This window comes from Eubalaena glacialis, chromosome 3 (assembly GCF_028564815.1).
Source record: "Eubalaena glacialis isolate mEubGla1 chromosome 3, mEubGla1.1.hap2.+ XY, whole genome shotgun sequence".
In the NCBI taxonomy this organism is placed as follows: Eukaryota; Metazoa; Chordata; class Mammalia; order Artiodactyla; family Balaenidae; genus Eubalaena; species Eubalaena glacialis.
In genome coordinates this window covers 169,654,462-169,678,139 of record NC_083718.1, presented here as the reverse complement: position 1 = coordinate 169,678,139, position 23,678 = coordinate 169,654,462, and the positions used below count along the sequence as shown (strand labels likewise).

The following is a 23,678-nucleotide window of genomic DNA, read 5'->3' as shown; positions in this document are numbered from 1 at the left end:
TTCCACATAAGTGATATCATATGATACTTGTCTTTCTCTGTCTGACTTACTTTGCTTAGTATGATAATGTCTAGGTCCATCCATGTTGCTGCAAATGGCATTATTTTATTCTTACTTATGGCTGAGTAATATTCCATTATATATATGCACCACATCTTTATCCATTCATCTGTTGATGGATACTCCAGTTGCTTTCATGTCTTGGCTATTGTAAATAGTGCTGCTATGAACACTGGGGTGTATGTATCTTTTCGAATTACAGTTTTCTCCAGATATATGCCCAGGAGTAGGATCGCTGGATCATATGGTATCTCTATTTTTAGTTTTTTAAGAAACCTCCATAGTGGCTGCACCAGTTTACATTCCCACCAACAGTATAGGAGGGTTCCCTTTTCTCCACACCCTCTCCAGCATTTATTATTTGTAGACTTTTTTATTTTTTTGGCTGCACTGCATGGCTTGCAGGATCTTAGTTCCCTGACCAGGGATCGAACCCAGGGCCCCGGTAGTGAGAACGCTGAGTCCTAACCACTGGACCACCAGGGAATTCCTTTGTAGACGTTTTGATGATGGCCATTCTGACTGGTATAAGGTGATACCTCATTGTAGTTTTGATTTGCATTTCTCTAATAATTAGTGATGTTGAGCATCTTTTCACATGCCTATGGGCCATCTGTATGTCTTCTTTAGAGAAATGTCTATTTAGTTTTCTGCCCTTTTTTTTTTTTAAGATTCTGTACACCTACAACACACACATTTTTTAAAAATATTTATTTATTTATTATTATTAATTTTTGGCTGCACCGGGTCTTAGTTGCGGCATGCAGACTCTTAGTTGTGGCATATATGCAGGAACTAGTTTCCCGACCAGGGGTCGAACCCGGGCCCCCTGCATTGGGAGCACGGAGTCTCACCCACTGGACCACCAGAGAAGTCCCTTCTGCCCATTTTTTTATTGCGTTGTTTGTTTTTTTGTTATTGACCTATACAAGCTGTTTGTATATTTTGGAAATTAAGCCCTCATCGGTCACATCGGTTGCAAATATTTTCTCCCATTTTGCAGGTTGTCTTTTCGTTTTGTTTATGGTTTCCTTAGCAAGGTCTGTTAGTGCTGGATTGACTCACCACTCATCTCCAAGAGATTCGGAACAGTTAACGGTTTGCCCAGGTTAAAAGCAGAATCGGGACTAGACTCTCCGGTTTATAACTGACATTTTGGTCTTTTTCCTTTGGGGTTATGTCATTTTAGGTAAAGATCTCGGCTCTCCTCTTTCAGATCAAAGAGAGATCTGATCATATTACTTGTGTTTATAAATGCTAACATAACTCAGGGAAGGAAAAAATAGATTGTTTCATGGACCCATAGAAAAGCACTCAAAGTTTACTCTTCTCCCTCCTTTCTTCTTGCCACCATAGGCTTGGATAAAATTGAGTTTCTCCAGAGCCATGAGAACCAGGAGATCTACCAGAAGGCCTTTGACCTCATTGAGCACTACTTTGGCGTAGAAGATGATGATAGCAGCCTGGCTCCCCAAGTGGATGAAACGCAACAGCAGTTTATCTTCCAGCAGCCTGAGGCCCCCATGGAGGGCTTCCAGCTATAATGTCTGCCTCCGGGGAGGGGAGGGGATGGGAAGCACCACCAACCAGCGGAAAAGCAGCCCTCTGGTGGGCGGGAAGCCAGCCCCCCCACCATCAGCCACCACACACCTCTGCTGCCCTGGAAACTGTGCTCTTGACCTGCTCCGCCCCCTTCCCTGGAGGGAGCACCCTCTGGACAGACAGAACCATCTGAGGCTCACATTTGGGTTTTGTGACAAGAAGGGGACGTGTTGGGTTTTTCTTCCTTACACTAGATTTTGGCTGCACATATGTCTTTAACCCAGGAGCCCAGGGGTAGACAAAGGAGGACTGAGGTAATCAATTTTGCACCTTTTTTATTTTTTATTTTTTTTCTTTAGTGGTGACTTCCTTCCCTTTTATCTTCCTTCATCCTTCCCAGTCCTCTGCCCTGATCTCTGTAACTCTTATCTTGGGTACTTGAGCAGATGGAATTTTCCACAGGTCGGGGGTGGGAGGGGAGGGGAGAAATCCAAAACAAAGTGTTCTTGCTCTGACAGAATATTAATCTTGTATGCTTGGATTGCGTTATTTAATTTTTTTTTCTTTTGCACATTTTTCTTGTATTACGATTGCTCTTTCCCAGAGCCATGAGTTCCTGGTTTTAGGAATCCCAGCTGCCAGCATTGTCTGGGACTAGAGGCTGAGGGGGAGGTCACCATGAGACAAAGGCCCCTCCCTCCCTTTAACCCCTTGCCCAGACCTCTTAAGTTTGGGAGATCCCCTTCACTCTCTTGGGGCATGTACACCAGTGGGAGTGAGGGGAGAGGAACACAGGCCTTCAGGCGGGGCTTCCCATGTGTCGCTACTGATCCCATGTTTCCTACCCACCTTCCAATGGTGCGACCCAACTTCATTTGTTTACTTGAAAATTCCCCTCAGAGTTGAGATGAACCTCTGAGGTAGCTGTATTTTCTCCTAAGCACGTGACAGAGGGCTGTGGTCCTTCCTTTCTCCTGAGGAGAAAGTCCTTGCTCTGGTGACCCATAAGTTGCAGAGGAGCTTGGAGTGAGAGTGTCATGTATTGGGATAGCCAGTGGATCCCTGCCTTTGGCCTTTCTTCTTATTCTTCCTCTTCCGTAGTTGGATCATGTATATTTTACTTCTAAAGGAGAGAATGTCTAAAAGTTCTGTATTTTTTTATATTCTATATATTACGTAGGTCAACCTTAATTGGTCTCAAGAGGAAGAACTGTCTCTGTAATTTCTGTGAGTAGGATACTGTGAGGAAGACCAAAAAGAGATGTGGAAACTCTTTTGCTCAGGAAGCCTGACCTTGATCCTTCTCCTCTCTGCTTGGGTTCCGGGCCACCACCAGGGACCAACCCTTAGCTCTGGAACCTTTATATAGCAGGGCAGCCTGGTCTGATTGTCCTAGTACCTGAATGGAGCAAGGATGGCCCCAGGGCCCGGTGAAGTCTACCACTCTAGTCCTTACCACTGAGCATCCTGCTTACATCAGGAAACCCAGAAAGCAGTCTGCCTCCTCAGATTCAGTCTCAAACGCCCTTGTCCACATAAGTTATCACAGATGGCTGCCGTGTCTCCTATCCGAGAAATTTAGCAGCCTCAGGACATTTTTTGAGTGATTGATGTCTTCCCTGATTGGGATCCTTGTACATGGTTTGGATTTTACCCTTCCTGTGACAAATATAATCCTAATGCCTTTTCTTTCCCCTTTGAGTAGAGCTACTGCAGTGCCTCAATGGCTTGCCTGTGTGCTTCAATGGATTACATGTGATAGTAAAGCCCAGGTGTTAGGGGTGGGGTGGAGGAAGTTGTTGGCTAAGTGTAGGCCAGTGGTGGAGCTGAAGGCACAATCTGCCCTGTCCCTGCTTCCTCACAGAGGTTGGGCAGAGGTGCCCTACTCCAAACTGTATTTTCCCTTCCCCAGAAACAATGCCATTCTTGCTCCCATTCCTACACATCCCCCTCTGGCTCAGGTGAAATCCATGCCACTCTGCTTACAGATAAAACGTTCAGTTGTTTTTGGCCACTGGTCTTGAATTTGCCCTCTTTTTCCAGTGTTGAGATCCAACTCCAGAGGCATTTTCTGAGAAAGGTGGTTGGGGCTGGTGGCTATCACTGAAAAGTGACACCAGTGCTGTACTGCCTAAGTGAGTCAGATGCTGCTCTGCAGGTTGGGCATGATAACTACCAACCCCACTCTCCCAGGTAGGCAAGGCGCAGGACCCTCTTCACTTGGCCTGCCGACTCCATTACAAAACCATTTTCCTACAGTTCAAAAGAAAGCCACCCCCCACCCCTTGTCCTTGTCCAAAGGGCAGAGCATTTTATTTTAGTAAGATCTACTTTGTACATCTCTAGCAATAATTAAGTCCCTGACATTGGGGCCAAATTCTTATTGTGAGACATACACATCCTGCCTTCCCCAGCTGTTCCTCCCAAATCTACTTTTGCTTCAGATCCTGGGCCATGCACCAAAGAGAAGACTCTATTGATCATCGGCTACTGCTCGAAGCCTGTTTTCTACAAGGACTCCAAAGGCTGAAGTCTCCCAGGGCACATGAGGACAAATTTCTCTTCAGATAAACATGGCCTCTAGGAGCTTTCCTTTGTTAGTGTCTTCCTCAGACCGTGCTTTCCCATTGTATTCCTCTGACCCCCTTTTCAGTCAACAGGTGAAGTTCTTCCAGCCCACAGAGGCAGTAACATCATCTTTTGTGTCTCCTCCTCTCCTTTGGCCATCTTGGGAAGCAAAATATTATTTCTTTTTAGCCCAGGCTTGACAGCCACTCTTCGTGGGCAGTCCCTATCTGGACTCCAGACCCTGGCCTAGATGAAGTCAGAGCTTTCTGACAGATTTCTGAATGGATGTTACAGGGATGGAGGGGCTCCCCAACCTGCTGTAGGGAGTAGCCTGAGAAGACTTGTGTTTGCAATCTTAATACTTTGGCACATAGCTATGTCCACTTTAAGATCTCTGGTGGGTTGGAGATACTTAGGTGTGGATTAAGGGGACAAGGAGCCTTTTTCTTAGCTAAAGTGTTCAAATACTGTTTTGAACCGTGTCAGCTATTCTTTATTGCCAGCCGTTCTGGGCATCCCACACCCATGTCTTCTTCTCTAGTATTAACAGGCTCTCTGGTCTTAGAAGCCTGCCTTCAGTTCTGAGCTATCCCCGGTGACTGACTGGCCATGGTATTGGCTGCAACCTTGTTAGAACCACATAGGTTCCACCCTTACCTGGCTAGCCTAGTTACTTGAGGCAGTGGGTACAAAAGACCCTTCCAAGTAACAGGTGTTGATGACTTCAGCTTTCAGGGACCCTTTGTGTTCCTCCTAACCTAGAACCTTTAGATCTACTCCTGTTTTCTTTTCCCTGGAAGCCTCTTTCCAAGAGCCCTATTTAGAGCTGAACTGCACAGATTATAGCTGCTACCACACTTAAGGAAGAGCGAAAGAAGGCTTTCAGGCACTGACCTTCATTTTCTCTTAAGCCAAACCAGTTTAATATGAAAACTCTAGCAGAATGAACTAGATTTCCATTTTCTCATGTCTGCCTACCCTCCCCCTACACTGTACAATTACCCGTTTCCAGCAAAATAGAAGGGAAGGAGATGAACGCCTAGCAATACTTCCCTCCTTCTCCCACATGCCCTTCTTCGAAGGCCTCAGCTTATTTGTTCAGGCCATGTCTCTTCTCTCCAAGACTCACTCAGCTTGGTATCCATCATCTTGAATATTCCTCAGCAGATTCATCTTGTGGGCTTGGCTTCTGGATTCTCAATTGAAGGCGAGGAGCCAGATTCTCCAGGTCCTTGCAGGCACTACAGGGACCCATAGGGAGAAGAGGCTGGCTGGGGACCTCAGGATTGTGTGTGCCTGTCTGCCTCCCTGGCAGGCTGGGGAAGGGTGCAAGGCTCGGTGCACTGAACCATAGGAAAGCCTCACAACCAGTAGCAACATCTTCCAGGTAGGACTATCCTAGAAATAAGTGCATGTGAGACTGAGAAATTGCTCAGAGTAGGTTTTTTCCATAGGCGTTTTAGGATTGCACATTTTAGACCAATCTTGTCCAGTGTTTTTTCTGTCTTAACTTTTGTATTTTTTTTGTTAAGCCAACAAGCTGAGAATTTGGCCCTGCGGGGATCCATGTGGTAGGCAATAGCTGCTCTTTGGCCAAGGCCTTCATAAAGGATTCAGTCATCCCATTGGCTGTTCCCTAGCCTCACCCCCAGGTGAAGACCATGGTAAGGGAAGAATATTGAGGTCAGTACAAACCAAGTAAGTCTGTTAATTAAAGCTGTTAGTTTTCCTCTGAGAGGGCATTTTGCATCAGGCCTGGGCTACATGCAGAATCAAACCTGGCTGTGAGTTAGAAGAGGCACCATTAAATTTGGGGCCCAGAACACCCCAGGAGAAAGGTTTGTGTAGTGTGTCATAAAGGTCTGCAGTGCATTTGGGCGCACCTCACTACTTCTGGGCCAGCCTGACTGCTGATGTCCACATTAGCACATACCTGAACCCCTCCACTAAACTCTAGCCCTGCTCCCCTATGTAGGTCAGATGTTCGGCCTCTGGGTTTGGGAAGAGAAAACTCTGCCATGCCGACAATCCTCAGGCCCTGGAGTTGGGTATTGGCTCTTTTAGCCAGATTTGTGGGAATTGCCTTTGATTGAACCACTAAAGAAGCAAAGGGTATGAGGTCCCAGTTACCCAAGACAGACCAGATGTCCCTCAAAAACAGCTTGGGTTCCCAGCTATAGACCTTAGGAAGGTGAATCAAACCTTTTCCCTCACTAGTTTTTCTTTCCAAATTTATTTGCTTTTAAGAACTATAAACTCTGGCTATTGTTTTCCATGTTCTCAGGGCCCCTGGGTAGACAGACAAAGCTTGATGATCTCAGAGCAGATACAGGCCAAGAAGCCACGGCATTGAGTGTGCTGAGTCCAGACAAATGATATTTATATACACATCCAAATTTGAAGAGAAAATGTATTTCTTTAGGTTTCAAACACTGTAATAGATATAAAGCAAAAATAAAAACCTGTCGCAAAGTTCTAAATCATGTTCTTTGGAGTGATCCTAGACTGGATTTTTTGGAAGTCAATGAAGTGAGGGTGTTTAAACTTTTGACTTAACAGTGGAATTAAGAATTGTTACAGCCTGCTTCTGCTATGAAGAATTTTTGAAATCAGCTTTATTGAAATATAATTGACGTACAGTAAATGGCACATATTTAAAATGAACAACTTGTTAAGTGTTGACATATTTGCATCCATGAAACCATTACCACAGTCAAGAAAGTGAACATGTCCATCACCTCTAGAAGTTTCCACATGCCCCTTGGGAATCCCTCCTTTCTGCCTAACCCCCAGCAACCACTGATGGAAGCTCTGTCTCTCACTATGGTTTAATTTGCATTTTCTAGAGTTTCTGTAAGATTTTCACATTTCATCACCACTCCACAGCCCTTTGAGCCCAAAGTAGTTCACAAACTCCTCACTTTGGTTTAGATCAATTCCTAAAGCGGCGATTACAGACTAGCAGCCAAAAAGTTGATACAACCCAAAAAGAGAGTTTTGGTTGGCTGACACAGTACGTTTTAAGTTTTAATTCGTTGCCAACATTGAAAGATGTGTCTGTATTTTAAAAATATCTGGCACTCCTGGGCCTGAGTTTCCGCATGAAAACAATCTGCAAGAGCTCTATTACCGGTCACCATCACCACCACTCCCAACCACCACTCCCAGAGGGCTCCCTAACTGACTCTGGCAGGTGCTAATATTGTTGCCATTTTCTCTTACAGCAAAGAAGAAAGTAACTTTTTTAACCCATGTTTCTATCAAATTTTCTTATTCCTTGCCTGTCTGTTCTTCTCATTACCCAGCTGGCCCCTGGAGACCACTGTTGACCCTTCCTGGTGCACCACTCCACCTCTCACCCCATGTGTACCTTGTTATATTATGTTCTTTATCTCTGCCTAGAACACCCTCTTCCTATGGAAATCCATCAAGGCCTGATTCATATGTTACCTCCTCAAGAGATTTCCCACATGCTTTTCTGGAAATAATGAGGGCCTTGGCTTTGAGAGACTTGAATTCCAACGCTTTCTGAGCTTGAGTTCCACCTTTATACTGTTACACCAATATTGCCTCTCAGTGTCACCTGGTAGACGCTGCCTAAGTGGCGGGAAAGAGCACTGCGCTGAAGTCTCTTCAACTAGCGGAAATATTTAACATCTTACGAGCCCTAAAACGATGCCCAATTTGCACAACAATTTAAAACATTCTCTGCCTTCTCAGCCCCCAGACTGTTGCTAGGCTTTAGGACTAGAGTATTTAGCCAACAGTTCTTGAACGTTCAGTGAGTTGTAAGTAAATAATTTCAACACCTCATCGCTAATGCTGTAATAGAACTCTGTCTAGACCCAGGGAGCTAGGACAGACTGCAGAGTACTGAAAAGGTGCTGAAGTGAACTTTGAGCTCAGTGGGCCTCAAAAGATTGTTTTACCAAGAAGGGAATTTTGGAAGGTAGAAAAGCACCTGCAAACACCTGGGAAATCCTGGAGATAGTAAAAGTAGAGATGTAACAAAAAAGGCAGAGGGGTTGGGCAGGACTGGCTGGAAACAGAAGCCAAACAAACCATTTAGGCATTAAATTCCAGGCACATGGGTTGCTGGGTTTTATTCCATTATCTATAGACAAATAGATAAAGAATTGTGATCTTACATCTGGAGAAAAGCTTGGCTTTATTTTCCCCTTTAGCCCCAGTGCAATTGGGACTTTGTAGAGGGTGGGCCAGTCAGAAAAGGCTCAGGAATCTGTTGAGGCCAAAGTCCCCCTTGCAGGGCCCCCTCAGCACCTTCCAAAGAGGGGCTCAAGCTGGTAATGAAGATGGAAAAATAAATTACTTTCCCAAGTTATTTTGATTCATCCTCAAGGAAAGCCTACAGTGGTGGTGGTTTCCTCTGAGTAAGAGACAGGGTAGTCCAGTAGTTAAGATGGGTGCCAGACTTCCTAGCTTTGAATCTGCTCTAATCAGTCAACAGAGATGTGACCTTGGACAAGTTACCTAACCTTTGTCTTACAGTCCACAGCTGTAAATTGGGAATAACAAATAGTACAGCATTTACGAGGATACCGGGAAAGCTAGTGTTCAAAAAACTACTATTAAAACCTTCTATTTGCATACGGAAATTGAAGCCCTGGGAGGGAAAAGAAGGCCGTCACATAGCAAATTAGTGATGAAGTTGGGACTGGAATACAGGTCTGATGCCCCGCCCAGTGTATTCTCTCCCTCGTCCTCAAGGTTCCTGGATAGTCATAGATGTTCACAGCAGGAGGGAAGGGGTGGTGGAGGCGTACCGGAAAAAGCTGCCAGGCGCAAGGCTCTGGGAGCTGAATCATAGCTCCTTCGAGACAGAAACGAGGCTGACGTGAGTATTTGTGCAGAATGACTGGCTCCTTTCGGACCTCCTGGGTCTGCAGCTCCGAGGACTAAAACCCTACTGCATCTTGGGAGTTGGGGTCAGCCCCGGTGCATGGAGGGAAGCGTAGTCCTTTCCCTCCCCTGCCTTCCCAACTCACCCGCCTCGGAGGCCGCCTTCGCTTCATCGTTCCCAGCAAGCCCCGCGCGAGCGCCGGCTATTGATTGGCTGCGGCGCTAGCAGGAGGCTCTGCCGGCAGCAGTTATCCAGGGTTTCCGGTACGAGGGCAGAGCGGGCGAAGCCGTTGGGGCGTCGGCGGTGAGGTGCGTACTGCGTCGGCTAGGGGTACGAAGCGAGCAGAGGGTCTGTGGTCCCATACGCTTCTGGCCGGTGCGAGGAATCGCGCGGATTCCGTGTTAGGGCTCGGGCCGGGGGGCAGGGCTGATGCCTGTGCGCATGCGCGGGCGGTGCGCGCGCGGCTGGAGGGCGCGCGAGGCGTGGGAGGCTGCGCGCGGGGTTGGGGGGGGGAGCGGCACGTGGGGCATGGGGGGCGGGGAGGGACGGGGAATCCAGCGTCCCGCCACGTCAGTCCCGGGCCCTGAACCTATCCCGCGCGCGGCCTGTGGTGAGGGGGTCGTGTTGTGCCGGGAAGTGGCTTCAGGAAAAAGGAGGCCTCTCTTCCCTCGCTCCTGGGCACACCAGGCGCCCGTGACCGACCAGAAACTGGGAGAACCGCTGGCTCCCTCCGGGGAAGGCCGGCCGGTTTGTTTCAAGAAGCTTTGCGCGCCCGGTGTTGGGATTTCTGATCCAGGCTGCGAAGAATTTTAAAGTCTGGAAAATAGCAAGTGTGTTTGTTTCTATAGGATCTGCTCCTAACCTAACATTGCAAACCACAATGAAGAACCAAGACAAAAAGAATGGGTCTGCCAAGCAATCAGGCAACACTTCCAACCCAAAAAACACCCCGGGGCAACCGGAAGCTGGACCCGAGGGAGCCCAGGGGCGGCCCAGCCAGTCGGCTCCTGCAACAGAAGCTGAAGGTTCCACCATCCAGGCTCCAGGGAAGGCTGAGGGTGTGTGCCAGCTCTGCTTTTCTAGCGGGCAGGGGGAGGAGTTTGTGGTGCGCCGGTCCAGCTTCTGGAGTTAGAGGCCAAGGCCACTGTTTACCCAGCAAGGAGGAAATGTAGAATGAGAGGAGGACAGCGCTGAGTCTGTGCAGTCCCCACCGGCTGCTGGGGAGTTGATAGAGGCTCCCACTCTAAGCACAGGGACAGAACTCTCTTGAGAGAAGGCTCTGACAGGATCAAGTCAGGTTGGCAGTCAAATGAGACACCCAACCAGCAAATCCAGGTTACAAACACGTCGTTCACCAGTGGGTAACTGCTGTTTATATTTGAGGCATTTCTGGGACGTTTTTTTCCCCCCACCAGAGAAGGAAGGATTTATTACTTGCAGCAAGTAAGGAGAACACTTGCTTTCCCAAAGCAGTGTCTCCTCTGGAACTTTTTTTTTTTTTGGCGGCACCAGCAGCTTGCGGGATCCTAGTTCCCCAACCAGGAACTCATGCCTCCTGCAATGGAAGCGTGGAGTCCTAACCACTGGACCGCCAGGGAATTCCCTGAAACTTTTTTAATGGCAAGAGGTGACATTGGCTGGGAGGAGAAGGGGATGGACTGGACGTAGAGTTCCTGCTACATGGTGCCACCCCTGTGTGTTGGATGGTCTACTTACTTGATTTCTTTTATACTCACAACAAGCGTGGTTGGGCAGTAGTGAGAAATAGTTACATCGTTTTACAGGGAAATAAACTGAGGCTTAGAGAAGTTAGACAACCCAAACCAGTACGTTTGGGCCTGAAAACTCCCAACCAGTGGCATAACATCTTATTTCTCTCTCTGCCCCTCATCCTCTCCTGCTGAAGGAGCACAAGCCAAAACTGCTCAGTCTGGGGCCCTCCGGGATGTCTCTGAGGAGCTGAGCCGCCAGTTGGAAGACATCCTCAGTACATACTGTGTTGACAACAATCAGGGGGGCCCAGGCGAGGATGGGGCACAGGGTGAGCCTGCTGAACCCGAAGATGCAGAGAAGTCCCGGACCTACGCCTCGAGGAATGGGGAGCCCGAGCCAGAGACCCCAGTAGTCAATGGTGAGAAAGAGACTTCCAAGGGGGAGCCGGGCACAGACGAGAGCCGGGCAAGTGACGAGGTCGTAGACCGAGACCACCGAAGGCCACAGGAGAAGAAGAAAGCCAAGGGTCTGGGTGAGCAGAGGGCAGCTACTTGTGAGGCTGGTGAGGGGAGGGAGTTTGGACCTGACATCCTGGGCTAGCCTGCTCTGCCAGGATTCAGAGGAAACCCTACTTCCAGAACTGTCAAACTACGTCGTTTAATCAAAGCTGGGACAGTGGTGCCATAGATAGAGGTGTACAGGTTGTTCACTGCTCAAGGGCTTCTGGCCTTGGGAGCAAGCAGGAACCGAAGTCCAACCTGCTCTCTTTGAGAGATGGAAAGCAGGAGTCTTGAGTAGGCAGTCCTGTGCCGGCCAGCACCATTTCTAATTTGCTGTGTGACCTTGGGCAAGACCTTTCTCCTCTCTGGTCCTTAGTTTTCACTCCTCTGCACAGTAAGAGAATTGGACTAGACCGGGGTTGAAAATTCAAATAAGCCAAGCTAGCCAGAGGGCCCCATGAGACCAAGAGAATGCCTCCTTTATCCAAAAGCTTGACTGCCACCTGGTCCCAGTGAGTTGATAGCATGTAAAAACTGTAGCTGGCTTTTTTTTTTTTTTTTTTAATCCAGAAATCTAGAGTTACTGTGTGAAATCTCTAGATTTTAATAGTTGGCAACTAATACGATAGGAGCCAAACAGAACCCATCTGTGGGTTGGATTTGGCCTGTGTGCCCATGATTTGCATTCTCTGCATTGATCTCTCAGAGCCTCCCGGGGTTGACACTTCAGGAGCCTGGCACAGTGCTATGTACGGTGGCCCTCTCTTTGACTCAGGCACAGGCATGGGGGAGTCACTTGGGTGGGGATGGAGGGTTAGTGTGTGTCAGAGAATCAAAGGTGGTGTTATCCCCACATCTTAGTCGCTACTCCCCCACCCTCTATCTGTTGTCCTAATTTAAAGGGGTTTTTTTTTTAGTTATTTTAATCTTAGGATCAAATATTGAAAGGTATATTTATTAATTGGGGAGGATAGTCATTTTAAAGTGCACTCTTGGCTGCCTCTGTTGACTGGAGTGCAGTGTTCTTAAGGAGACCTGTTTCTTTTGCATCCTTCCTCTTTCAGAAGGGCCTTCCTTGCATTGAAACAGCACTGACTTCGCAGGTGGGACACCTTTCTTTCACCTGTAGGTAGAGTAGGCAGTTTTCTTTCTCCCACTCGTGGTGCTCACCACGGGGATTTGACAGAGACTCAGTCATTCATTTAATTAGTATTTATTGAGCATGTCCTCTGTGATGGGTACTGGAGAATAGGGGAGGGCTACCTCAAGGCAGAAGAGTGGGCCCAGACCTGAAGGGGGGCCCCCAGAGAAGGGGGTACATGCCTTTGCTCCCTGTGCTTTGCAGGAAAGGAGATCACGTTACTGATGCAGACGTTGAACACGCTGAGTACCCCAGAGGAGAAGCTCGCGGCTCTGTGCAAGAAGTATGCTGAGCTGGTCAGTTCTCCCCCTTCTCCTCGTACCCTCTCTGCCCTGGGAGGTCAGCACATTTTTAATTACTCTGAGTCGCATTGTATTTCTCCTGTACAGTGCTGAATAGGCTCATGGGAGGGGACCTGAGCTGGGAGAGGACAGGGTCCGAGGAAGAGGTGAGGGTCTGTGAGGCCAGGGAGCCAGAAGGATTATCTGTCGATAATGAAAAGGCCAACTTGATTCTAGGAATCATGTTGAGAGAAATGGTGAACCAGGGTCTGTTGCTGAGTATAAGGAGGGGGGTAGCAGGTGGGCTCATCTGAGGGCATGGGTGTCCCGAGAGTTCGGGGAATGTCATGGTCTGAGAGTCTAGCGAGCTTTGAATCTGGAGTCAAAGCTCAGAGAGAAACTGGCATCTGCTGGCTGTGCACCTCTGCTTGCCCTTAGCGTCCATTTCTGTATCCTTGAGCTGGGGCCCTTGGGGTTATTGGGGGCAGTGTGTGAAGCACCCTCATAGTGTCCAGCCTGAGCTGTGGTGGCTAGCGTCGGGTCAGCTCAGGAGACCCTGGGTCCCCACGGGGCTCTTACCTGCCGTCCCCATCCCCATCCCCAGCTGGAGGAGCACCGGAACTCCCAGAAGCAGATGAAGCTCCTGCAGAAGAAGCAGAGCCAGCTGGTGCAGGAGAAGGACCACCTGCGTGGCGAGCATAGCAAGGCTGTCCTGGCCCGCAGCAAGCTCGAGAGCCTGTGCCGAGAGCTGCAGCGCCACAACCGCTCCCTCAAGGTGGGCCAGCCGCTTTCCCTGACCTCACTTGTGTTTGGTGGCTTTCCCCCTAAAAGCAGCACAGGCTTTCAGCATAGAAAGAGATTTCCCCAATGATGCTGTACTTGAGAGAGCTACTTGTAACCACTTGGCATGCACTTGTATTAGATGAGGTAGAGGCTAAGGTGCTGAAGGAACCTGGATGCAAGGCTTCAGGTTTCTCCATCCCATAGCAGTCCCAGGTGAGCAGCTGGAGGGCGGAGGGCCATCAGTCAGGAGTGCCGGGGCCTTTCTCCGACCTCTGCTTCTCCTAGGGTGGGGTCAGTCTGGTTAAGGCCTGGTCATTACTGTGATCTCCAGATAGCTTTTGTATACATATCCTTTATATTTCTTTAAAAATTTGCATCAGTAAATATGAGATATTTTGCAACTTGTTTTGCTCAATTGTATTTTATTTTCTAAAACATTATAAATTTAATATAAATGTGATGTAAGAGATGCAGAGGTGACAAAAGTCTAACAAATCAAAGGTAATTGTTGCCCATCCTCCTTGACCCCGGTCACAGCAGAAACTAATGGGAAGTAAACCTACTTATATGTAAGTTTAAGTGCAGCCTTCTAACTTTCCTGTCTACATATAAAAGCTTACATAAAGTTTTTTTAATCAAATTATTATACATGTATTGTTTCATAGCCTATTTCATTTTCTCACTTTACACAATGCCTTATCTTTCTCTGTCAGTTTATGTGAGCCTATCTCATTCTTTTTAACAGCGTCATTGTATGGATATACTGCATCTGATCAGTACCCCAGTTAATGTGTTTTGTGTCATTTCCAGTTTTTCACCGTTACATGTATAGAGCTACAGTGAAAATTCTTTTTTTTTTTTTTAATTTATTTATTTGTTTATTTTTGGCTGCATTGGGTCTTCGTTGCTGTGTGCGGGCTTTCTCTAGTTGCGGCGAGCGGGGGCTACTCTTCCTTGCGGTGCGCAGGCCTCTCATCGCGGTGGCTTCTCTTGCTGCGGAGCCCGGGCTCTAGGCACGCGGGCTTCATTAGTTGTGGCACGTGGGCTCAGTAGTTGTGGCTCACGGGCTCTAGAGCGCAAGCTCAGTAGTTGTGGCGCACGGGCTTAGTTGCTCTGTGGCATGTGGGATCTTCCCGGACCAGGGCTTGAACCCGTGTCCCCTGCATTGGCAGGCGGATTCTTAACCACTGTGCCACCAGGGAAGCCCGAAAATTCTTGTTATATATGTCCCTGGCTAATTACATGGAATTTATCCATAGGATAAATCTTAGAAGTGAAATGTCTGGGTCGAAGAATATGCAAATTTTAATAGATGTTGCCAGATCGCCTTCCCACCAACAGTGTCTGAGTGCCTAATTCTGCACAACCCTCCCAACCGTGGGAATTACTGAATTTTAACTACTTGGTCAGGGGAGGCGGGGTGGGTCAGAGATAGAAGCACATTAAACTGAGACTAATAGGTCTTCCAAATCCTATTCTGAGGCCTGGAAGAGTAGGCCTCAGGAAATCCTGATTTCTTTGGAAAGGCACTTACATGTATGCCTGCATTTTTCTAGGGAGTCTCTGGCTCGATGTCACCTGATATACAGAGGGGTCCATTAGGAGCCCCCATTGCATGACATCTTGGATCCTGGCTGCTCCTCACTTGGAGAGCAGGGAGGGCTACTGGGAGAGAACATCCCTGAACTGGTGGGGCAGCCTTGTGAGTCTGGCCAGGGGACAGTGGATGATGGAGCTGGGGCTGACTTCTCTGCCCAGGAAGAAGGCGTGCAGCGGGCCCGGGAGGAGGAGGAGAAACGCAAGGAGGTGACCTCGCACTTCCAGGTGACTCTGAATGACATCCAGCTGCAGATGGAACAGCACAATGAGCGCAATTCCAAGCTGCGCCAGGAGAATGTGGAGCTGGCTGAGAGGCTCAAGAAGCTGATTGAGCAGTACGAGCTACGGGAGGAGGTGAGGGGTCGCCGGGGACTGTGGCTTCTGGGTGGGTGCCAGTGCCAGGCAGCGCTTTCTAGGCTTCATCCCTTCACCCATTCTCCCTCCTTTCCTCGGGAGGGGAGTGATGTTGTACATCCTCATGTAGATGAGGGCTGAGGTGTTGAGAAGAGACTCGCCTGTGGCCACACAATCGTGGGTCCGCAGCGCCTCGTCCTAAACGGTAGGGCCAGGTGTCTTTTGGAATTAGAACTGTCCACGTTTTAGACTAGAGTTATGTTCATGGACTGGGTATTACTTAGCGCCCCCAGCAGGGCCTTGTGGCAGCACCCCCAAATCAGACACGTTAACGCTTCTGCAATTAAACTTCTGAGTATTCTCGCCTAGGTTTATAATTAACCTTACGATGCTTATTAGCCTTACAAGTTTATCTGCTTGCTTAGGGCAATTTCAGTTTTCAGAGTATTTTAGAATTTGAGGAGCTGGAACTGTGTTCAGTGATCGACTCTAGGGGCTGTGTCCTCTGGTTACTTGCTGCTCTGCTGCCCCTGCCACCTGAAAGGGCAGGATATCACTCCCTTGGCTGATGTTGGTTGCTGCCTCAGGCGCTCAGATCCCTCTCTTTGGGTCCCCACACGCCAGTCACTTGGCGTTCTGGGCTTCTGTTTCTTTGTTGTGAACAGGGAGATTGGCAGCTACCTTACAGGGCTGGACCAGGCCCCTTCCTAGACCCTGGGGTGTGGTGGTGGGTGGGATGGGCAAGACGCTGCCCTCTTGGGCTCACAGTCCAGTGTAGTGATCCTGTGTGCAGGGCCTGGAGGGGCCTTCCCCGACCCACCTCTTCTCCTGTGCTTCATCCTCTGGGATGAAGGCTGGTTTGAGAGGAGTTGGTTTGGTTCTTGTCCCTCAGCGCTGAGAGACATGGAGGCTTCCTGAGCCACCAGAGTGAGTCACCTACTTCAAGAAGCTGAGGCCCCTCTTCCTCTTCCCTCTCCTTTCCCCCTGGTTCTCCCTGTGGGACTGGAGGTGCACCCCATCCCCAGTCAGATTCAGGCACTCCCATCCTGCCCCACAAGCCTCCTGATCGTAGATCACAGGTGACTGAAATTCATCGTGTCTCAAACTAGACGTGTCTCGAAGCCACCTTCTCTTCCCCCATCCAAAAAATACATCCCATTCTCCCCCTCCCTGTTTTCAATTGCTTTGACCTTTGAAGTAGCACTCACGTTCATCACCTTCTCTCCGTCACTGTTTTCTCACCTGGTCTCAGTTCCCAGGGCTCCTCCAGCAGTCAGGACAGCCATTCCTTGGGATCCACACATCCAATCTTCACCTACAGATACAGCAGATTTCTGCCAACTGAACTAAGCTGTTATGTTGGTAGAGATGTCGTGTTTGCCCTTTCTTCTCATTTACAAGGGAGTTGGGCTCCAGAAGTAAGGGTTCTCAGTCCAATGGAGTACGTAATCTTTCTTAAGGCTAGAGATTTGAGTGTATTTATTACTTGACTTCCTGGGAGCTGATCTCATCCTTAAACCCCTGTGCTCACTCTAGACTAACTCAATGGGAAAGACACAAGGTGAGGTTGGGCAGTAGACCTTCCAGGGACTTGGGGCCCACATCCTATGGGACACGTGGGAGTCCAGCATGTCAGACTGAGGTGGCAGGCTGGCAGTGCCCTGGTCTCTGCACATGGGGCATCCCTGCAGCCACTGGGCCTCCCTGAGAAAGGGAGCTCCTGACAGATGGACCCCTCCCATGATGCTTTCCTGCAGCACATTGACAAAGTCTTCAAACACAAGGACCTACAGCAGCAGCTGGTGGACGCCAAGCTCCAGCAGGCCCAGGAGATGCTGAAGGAGGCAGAGGAGAGGCACCAGCGGGAGAAGGATTTTGTGAGGCTCAGGCCCCAGGGGTGGGGGGCTGGGAGGAGGCAGGTTGGGTTCTGGGTCAGCTTATAGTCAAGTTTGTACGGGAGAGGTTGCGGTCTGGTCAGACCAGGGCACTGCTTCCTCAGACACCAGTCTGAGAGCAGGAAGCCAGATGGGTTATGGTGCGTGTGGCGAAGAAAATCCAGACGTAGCCTCTGGGGGCTTCTGATGGGATCTGGGGTCCTGTCTCGGAAATAGCTCCTCAAAGAGGCTGTGGAGTCCCAGAGGATGTGCGAGCTGATGAAGCAGCAGGAGACCCACCTGAAACAGCAGGTGAGACTGTGTAGCCTCCCCCTGTGCCTTCGTGGTCCCCACGCTGAGCCCCATCCTGTGGGGAGGGAAATGGAACCCTCATTCTAGGACCACCTTGACTCCTGTGTGACCTTCCTAAGCCTTTGTTCTCTCTGGACCCAGCACCTGTGTGGTGGTGACCAGGTGGCTAGGTGAGCTCGAAGTACTCGGCTCCTAGTCAGAATTGTTGTGATGCTTTTGAGGAGGTGGGGACAGAGTGGGTGATTTCAATTACATAAGTTAGACTTCATTCTGGAAGAAAAGTTTGAAAACAAACGTAAAAGAAAATACAAGTCACCCCCAAATCCTACTTTTTAGTCTTAACATTTTAGATTATATCCTTCCAAATATATGGTTTTTGTTTTGTTTTAAAGAAAACTGGTATCTCAGCAGAGTTGGGTCAAAGGGCCAAGGGTGAGTGTGAGTGTGTTGACCAGAAGTGCCCTCCAGAGAAACCCAGTCTTACTTGTGGGCTTCTTTCTCACCCAGCTTGCCCTGTACACGGAGAAGTTTGAAGAGTTCCAGAACACTCTTTCCAAAAGCAGTGAGGTGTTCACCACATTCAAACAGGAGATGGAAAAGGTAACAGTGGTCCAGACTGGGTGTGGCTGCAGGGGCATAAGCAGCTTTGTTCAGAGTTGAACACTGGGCCTGCCTTCAGGAAGCCCCCTCCCTGGAGTGCTTCACGGGGTGCTGTTTACAGTAATAGTATGATTGAGACCATAAGTAGGGTCTGGGTGGGCTGTATTTAACTGGAGACACCCTGGGGTGGCACAGAAGGCACTGACCGCGCCCAGTAATACCTTGCCCCCTTGGGATCGTTCCCCACTTTGGAGACACAGATGCACAGACAGCCTGGCCCCCTGACCATTTCCTTTTATGTGTCACATAACCCAGATGACTAAGAAGATCAAGAAGCTGGAGAAAGAAACCACCATGTACCGGTCCCGGTGGGAGAGCAGCAACAAGGCCTTGCTTGAGATGGCCGAGGAGGTGCGCTGAGTGTGACCTGCATCTGGGGTGGGGGTGTGCGGCTGTTGAGTACTGGGCCCTCTCCTGTACGTTCTACTGAGAAGTGATGCAGCTGCCATGAGGTGGAGCTGGGATTCACGTACACGTCCATCCAAGTCCAAAGGCACTGTCGGCTGTCTCCCCAAGGGAGGTGGTGAGCTTAGTGATAGGTCTGTAGGGGAAGCAAAAAGAGCAGATGGAAGAAAGGAGGAAAGGAGCAGAAAAAACAAGGGGTGCCAGTGATGCGCATAGCTTGCATGCAGATGCAGAGCCGCCCAGATAATTTGATTTTGTGGCTTGAGATGGAGGAGGAGAAAATAACTAATTGATGGAGAGGCTGCTGTGTGCCAGACCCTGCTGAGTGTTTAGATGTGCCAGTTCATTGAGCTCTCTTGAGATCTGTGAGGGTGACATTAGTAGTCCAGTTTAACAGATAAGGCAGTAGGCTCAAAAGCCAAGTACTTTGCTAAGGCCATCTGGTGGATAAACAGAGGAATCCATTGTCTCCAAGCCATGCCCCTTCTCTACACCACACTGCCCCCAACCGACAGCCAAGTCTCAGCATAAACCAGGGCTGTTTACTTGAAAGGGGCCAGCTTTTTTACTCTGGTCGGTGCCCAGCGTTGCTAAAGTGTGAATGTTTTCTACCAAGTGGCAGTGTTGGGTGGGGCGTTGATGACATGGAGCTGAAGGCCCTATTTCTCTCCCTAGAAAACACTCCGGGACAAAGAGCTGGAGGGCCTGCAGGTGAAAATACAGCGGCTGGAGAAGCTGTGTCGGGCACTGCAGTCAGAGCGCAATGACCTGAACAAGAGGGTGCAGGACCTAAGTGCTGGAGGCCAGGCTCCCCTCACTGACAGCGGCCCTGAGCGAAGGCCAGAGGCTGCCAATACCTCCAAGGAACAGGGTGGCGAGGGGCCCAGGGTCCAAGCACCTAGCTCCCCAAGGGTCACAGAAGCTCCTTGCTGCCCCGGAGCACCGAGCATGGAAGCATCAGGCCAAACGGGGCCCCAGGAACCCGCCTCCATCACTGCCTAGGGAGCTGGGAAGGGAGCGAGCAGCCCAGCCAGGCCTGGCCCATGTGAGGCTCCCGCCGCTGAGGCCCAGGGTGTTGTGACCTGGCTGGCATCTGACTCTTTGCAGTTTTGGATTTTGTGGGTCAGTTTTACGTACATATGGCATATGTGCAAGGCCTCATACATTTATATCTGTAAGTGTAAAACGGGCTTGCATCGGAGGTGGGGGTGTGTACAGATGAAGTCAGTGGCTCTTCTGTGAGCTGAAGAGTCTTAAAGCGGAGTTGTCGTCTGTGGCTGCCGTCACAGTAAGCTGGCAGGAGAAGTGATTTGAGCGTTTCCCTGCCCAATTTGAGGCTCAGCCCCTCCCTCCCTGCTACCTTCAGGGCTCATGACAGGTGACACGCCCAGGCCATGACTATGTTCTCCTGTTAGCGGCACTTGGGCAGCTCTGGCTCTCCTAGCTCTCCTGGAAACTCCTTTGCTTCTCTTAACCTGGAAAAGGGGTCGCCAGGCAGAGCATTGACAAGGCACTCAGAGCCAGCGATCAGACTGCTTCCCTACCTAGGACGAGGGACCTGGAGCATGTTCTGTGCGGGATGATGTGCTGGTAGGGAGCCCCTCAGCTTCCCCTGCGCTCCGGTAGTGCCAGGACCAGGCCAATGATGCTTCGCAGTAGCCTTATCATTCACAGGTGCCTCTCTAGCCTGCACAAATGATTGACAAGAGATCACCAAAAGGATTCTTTCTGAAGGTTTTTGGGTTTTGTTCTGTTTCCTTTGTTTTTGTTTTGGTTTTGCACATGACAGTGTTTGTTTTGAGGATCTTCTGAGGAAGAAGGGGTGCTATGGTGGTGGTGCCTGGGTCCCTGGCCTCCAGTGCCCCACCCCCCTCACCATCCCACCTGGCACCTTTGCCATGTTGGTGCTCAGGTTTCCTGCTTGATGAAGTCAGATTGTTTGTTTATAGTAAGAGAAAGGAAAGGGCTTCTGATGGCTTTGTCACAAGCTTACAATCCTGGAAGGCCACTGCTGATGCCACCACCACTGTCTCCATGCAGCAGTTGCTGGGCCCCGGGTCCAACTGTCCCTTTGGCTTCATGAGTCTGTTTCTGCTTCCTGCACCCACACCACCAATGTACATTCTTTTGAGGTTTGCCGTGATTTTGTTGCCCAAGTAGTAAGAGCTGTGATATGTCCCCCTTGACATCCCACTTCTTCCTGTGTGGGAGCCCCCAGCTCTTGTCTGACAGCTAATGGATAAGAATGAGACTCAGCCATTGACTGAGCCCCAGAAGTCCACAGAATGGCTGCAGATAGTTGTGTCTGTTTTCTTCTCTACCGCCACTCCCACCCCTCATACATGCTACTCTATACTCTGAAAGTCCTGCTGGTGGCAAACTTGCCGGTGTATTAGTCTTTGTACAGAACAATGTTCTGGAACAGCAGAATGAGTCTTGGGTCAGGAAGCAGGGCTATGCTGCGTTTGGGGTCCTATAACCCCATCTCCAGCTGGGCCTCAGCTTCAGTGTAGCTGAGGGAGCCACAGACCAAGATGGATCGGAGGGTTGAGTTTTTGCTTCTTGCTGTATTTCCTTGAAGTTAATTCATTATCTTGTAAGTCCCTTCATCTTCCACAAATAGCCCACTCTTTTCAGCCCTTAACTTAAATCCCTCGGATAATTAGGTTCATGAAGAGTGTTAAGTACTCCTGAATTATGTTAGGACTTAGACCAGAGATGGCAAATGAATGGCACAGCATTTCCCCTCTTCCCCCCATGGTAGGTACCACTAATCTGCTTTGGAGTATTTCCTGCTAAATCCCTGGTATATCCTCATTTCCCAAGATTCCCCCAGCAACCAGTATAAGTGTTGAGACCTATTTGCCATACCTGGCTGAGATACTATGCTGAGGAACATAAGAGCTGCCAACCCCATACGGGGTTTGCTGGGCTAAGGAAGTACAGGGAAGAGATGGAAGTTTCTGCCTGCCCCCTTCAAAACGAGCAGGAAGGCCTGCAGTGACCCACATGATTGCCTGCCCCAGTTCAGCTACCTCTTAAAGCCCATAGTGTTGGTGGGGAGGGGACTGTTGGAGCCCAGTGTGGTGTGGGAAATTATAGCCCTCAGAAACCAAGTCTAGCTGCTGAGGATCTACAGTGAGCAAGGTGGCCCCAGCTGTGCAGGGTAGAACCTCTGCTCTCACCTCCAGCTGCCTGTCTCCAGGCATCCAGGCTAGGCTATAACTGGGGATCCCATTCTTCTTCCTGTCCGTTGACCAAATCTTAACCGATCACTACAGCTGCTTTGCTTGCTCTGCTTTCCAAAGTCAGCCCAGGTTCCTTGGTGCTGCCCACACCGGCCAGGGTCCTGGGCCAGATGAAGAGGTGGCCTATCCATGAGTGAAGACCAGTTCCTTCCTCCCTGGGGCAGGTCTCATGCCCATGACCTCAGTTTTAGGACCAAGAGCTGTGTTGGTTTCTTAGATTGCTAGCTTTTCCTCCAGGGGACCACAGCAGGTGAGGCTCTGCTGACAGTAATTTGTGCTCAGGGTCTTGTCCAGCTGAGAGCTTCATGTACACCAGATTCTGAGAGGTGTCAGCAGCACTTTTAAAAAATTTTGTTTTCCGTGAGGTTTTTGGACCATGGGCTGCGCTCAGGCACTTTCTATAAGAGAATGTTATGTCTGTAAAAATGGTTATTTCCCCTCCTCCACCCCCACCCTGGTGGCCGTTCGGAGGGCTGACCAAAAGGCCAGTGGAGCTGCCCTGGTGTCTGTGGGGGAGGGCCGAGGCCCGCTGAGTTGTTTCTCCAGCTGCTGCTCCAGCCCTCCCACCTTGCACAGCACAGAGGAGGTCATCCTAGGGACATCCAGGCACCCGCCTGGGGGAAGGGTGCTGCCTTCTGTCCCTGCAACTGCTTCCCTTATGGCCCAACCTGGCTGTCCAGATTTGTTTGAAGCTGTGCTGACAGCTTTTTTTGTCTCCGTTTGGTATTCACAACAGCCAGGGACTTGATTTAGATGTATTTTAAAACCACATTAAATAAAGAGTCTGTTGCCTTAACTTTTTTCTCTCCTGACCTTTGTGGTCATTTGCTGCTTCTGGATCCATCCAGCCACACTGATGTGTCCACATCTGCTACGAAGTCTCTGGCTCTGCCTTCCAGCAGTCACCGCAGGCTCAGGACACTAGCAAATCCACTTCAGCTGCCTGAGTGGAGCCTTTGGCAAAGTTGGTGTGATGCTCATCATATATATATGATTTTTCTCAATCGAAAGTTCCCTGTCAAAAACAAAAAATTGTCCTTGTTCCCTGAGGGTTTACAGGCTAGTGAGGGGGGAAAGTTGCTTTTAGATACAGAAACGTTGATTGTGCTGTGGGAGCATGGGAGAGGTCCTGTTCCCTTCAGCAAGGGGTTAGAATTGGATCCTGGAAGGGCCTTAGGACCCAAAGGGCAAGTGGAAGTTTGACATTTAGTGAGGAAGTGGTTGACTTAATGCAGGTGCACAGGAGGGTGGTGGGAGATGAGGCAGGGGCCAAATCACCACGAGCCTGTGTGCCAGGTTAAGGAATTCAGGCTAGATCCAGGGGACACGGGGAACCGCAAAAGTTGTTTAAATAGGAAATCGGTCGAGTCCATGAGGAAGGCAAAAAGCAAGGAGACCAGAGAGTTGGGCATAGGCCAATGGGGGCCCAAATTAAGATGAGGGGACACTGTCATCACTGCCACTGGGGGCTGTCTGCCATGCATAGCATCCTTTTGGCACTGGCCCACCCAAGGGAATACACAGGAACCTCCAGGTTCCTTTGATTCCTTTCCTTGTCATTCCATGACAAGACCCAAACTGCACGTAGTCCTTAAGAATGGGCTGTTTCTAACTCCTGCTCACCCACCCCAAGGCTAGGTGTAAAAGTTGAGAGTCCTATAAGGGAGACATCCTACTGGTGGCCTCACCCAGCACCCTGTTCTCTGCCCTCCCTGGGCTGATCTGGCACAAAGGATTATATATGAATGCCCCCCAAATGGCAGAGACAAACTGCCTT

The 23,678-nt window shown here is 49.6% G+C and overlaps 2 protein-coding genes across 3 annotated transcripts in view; both read left to right on the top strand.

The window, feature by feature from the left end:
• KPNA6 (karyopherin subunit alpha 6) overlaps positions 1 to 6,728 on the top strand; it is a 49,840-nt gene extending 43,112 nt beyond the window's left edge. For both annotated transcript variants that reach the window (XM_061184563.1, XM_061184564.1), the window contains one exon: positions 1,417 to 6,728. In XM_061184563.1, coding sequence (XP_061040546.1) covers positions 1,417 to 1,604 — 188 coding nt within the window. In that variant the 3' untranslated portion in view covers positions 1,605 to 6,728. The remainder of the gene's footprint in view (positions 1 to 1,416) is intronic.
• Positions 6,729 to 9,231: 2,503 nt separating this feature from the next.
• Positions 9,232 to 22,697, top strand: TXLNA (taxilin alpha). The gene is made up of 11 exons (XM_061184562.1): positions 9,232 to 9,339; positions 9,880 to 10,089; positions 10,938 to 11,276; positions 12,590 to 12,681; positions 13,271 to 13,441; positions 15,208 to 15,402; positions 17,160 to 17,279; positions 17,514 to 17,588; positions 18,096 to 18,188; positions 18,504 to 18,599; positions 19,329 to 22,697. The coding sequence occupies exons 2-11, from the start codon at positions 9,912 to 9,914 to the stop codon at positions 19,653 to 19,655; spliced, it is 1,686 nt and encodes a 561-aa protein (XP_061040545.1). The 5' UTR covers positions 9,232 to 9,339; positions 9,880 to 9,911; the 3' UTR covers positions 19,656 to 22,697.
• The last annotated feature ends 981 nt before the right edge of the window (positions 22,698 to 23,678 follow it).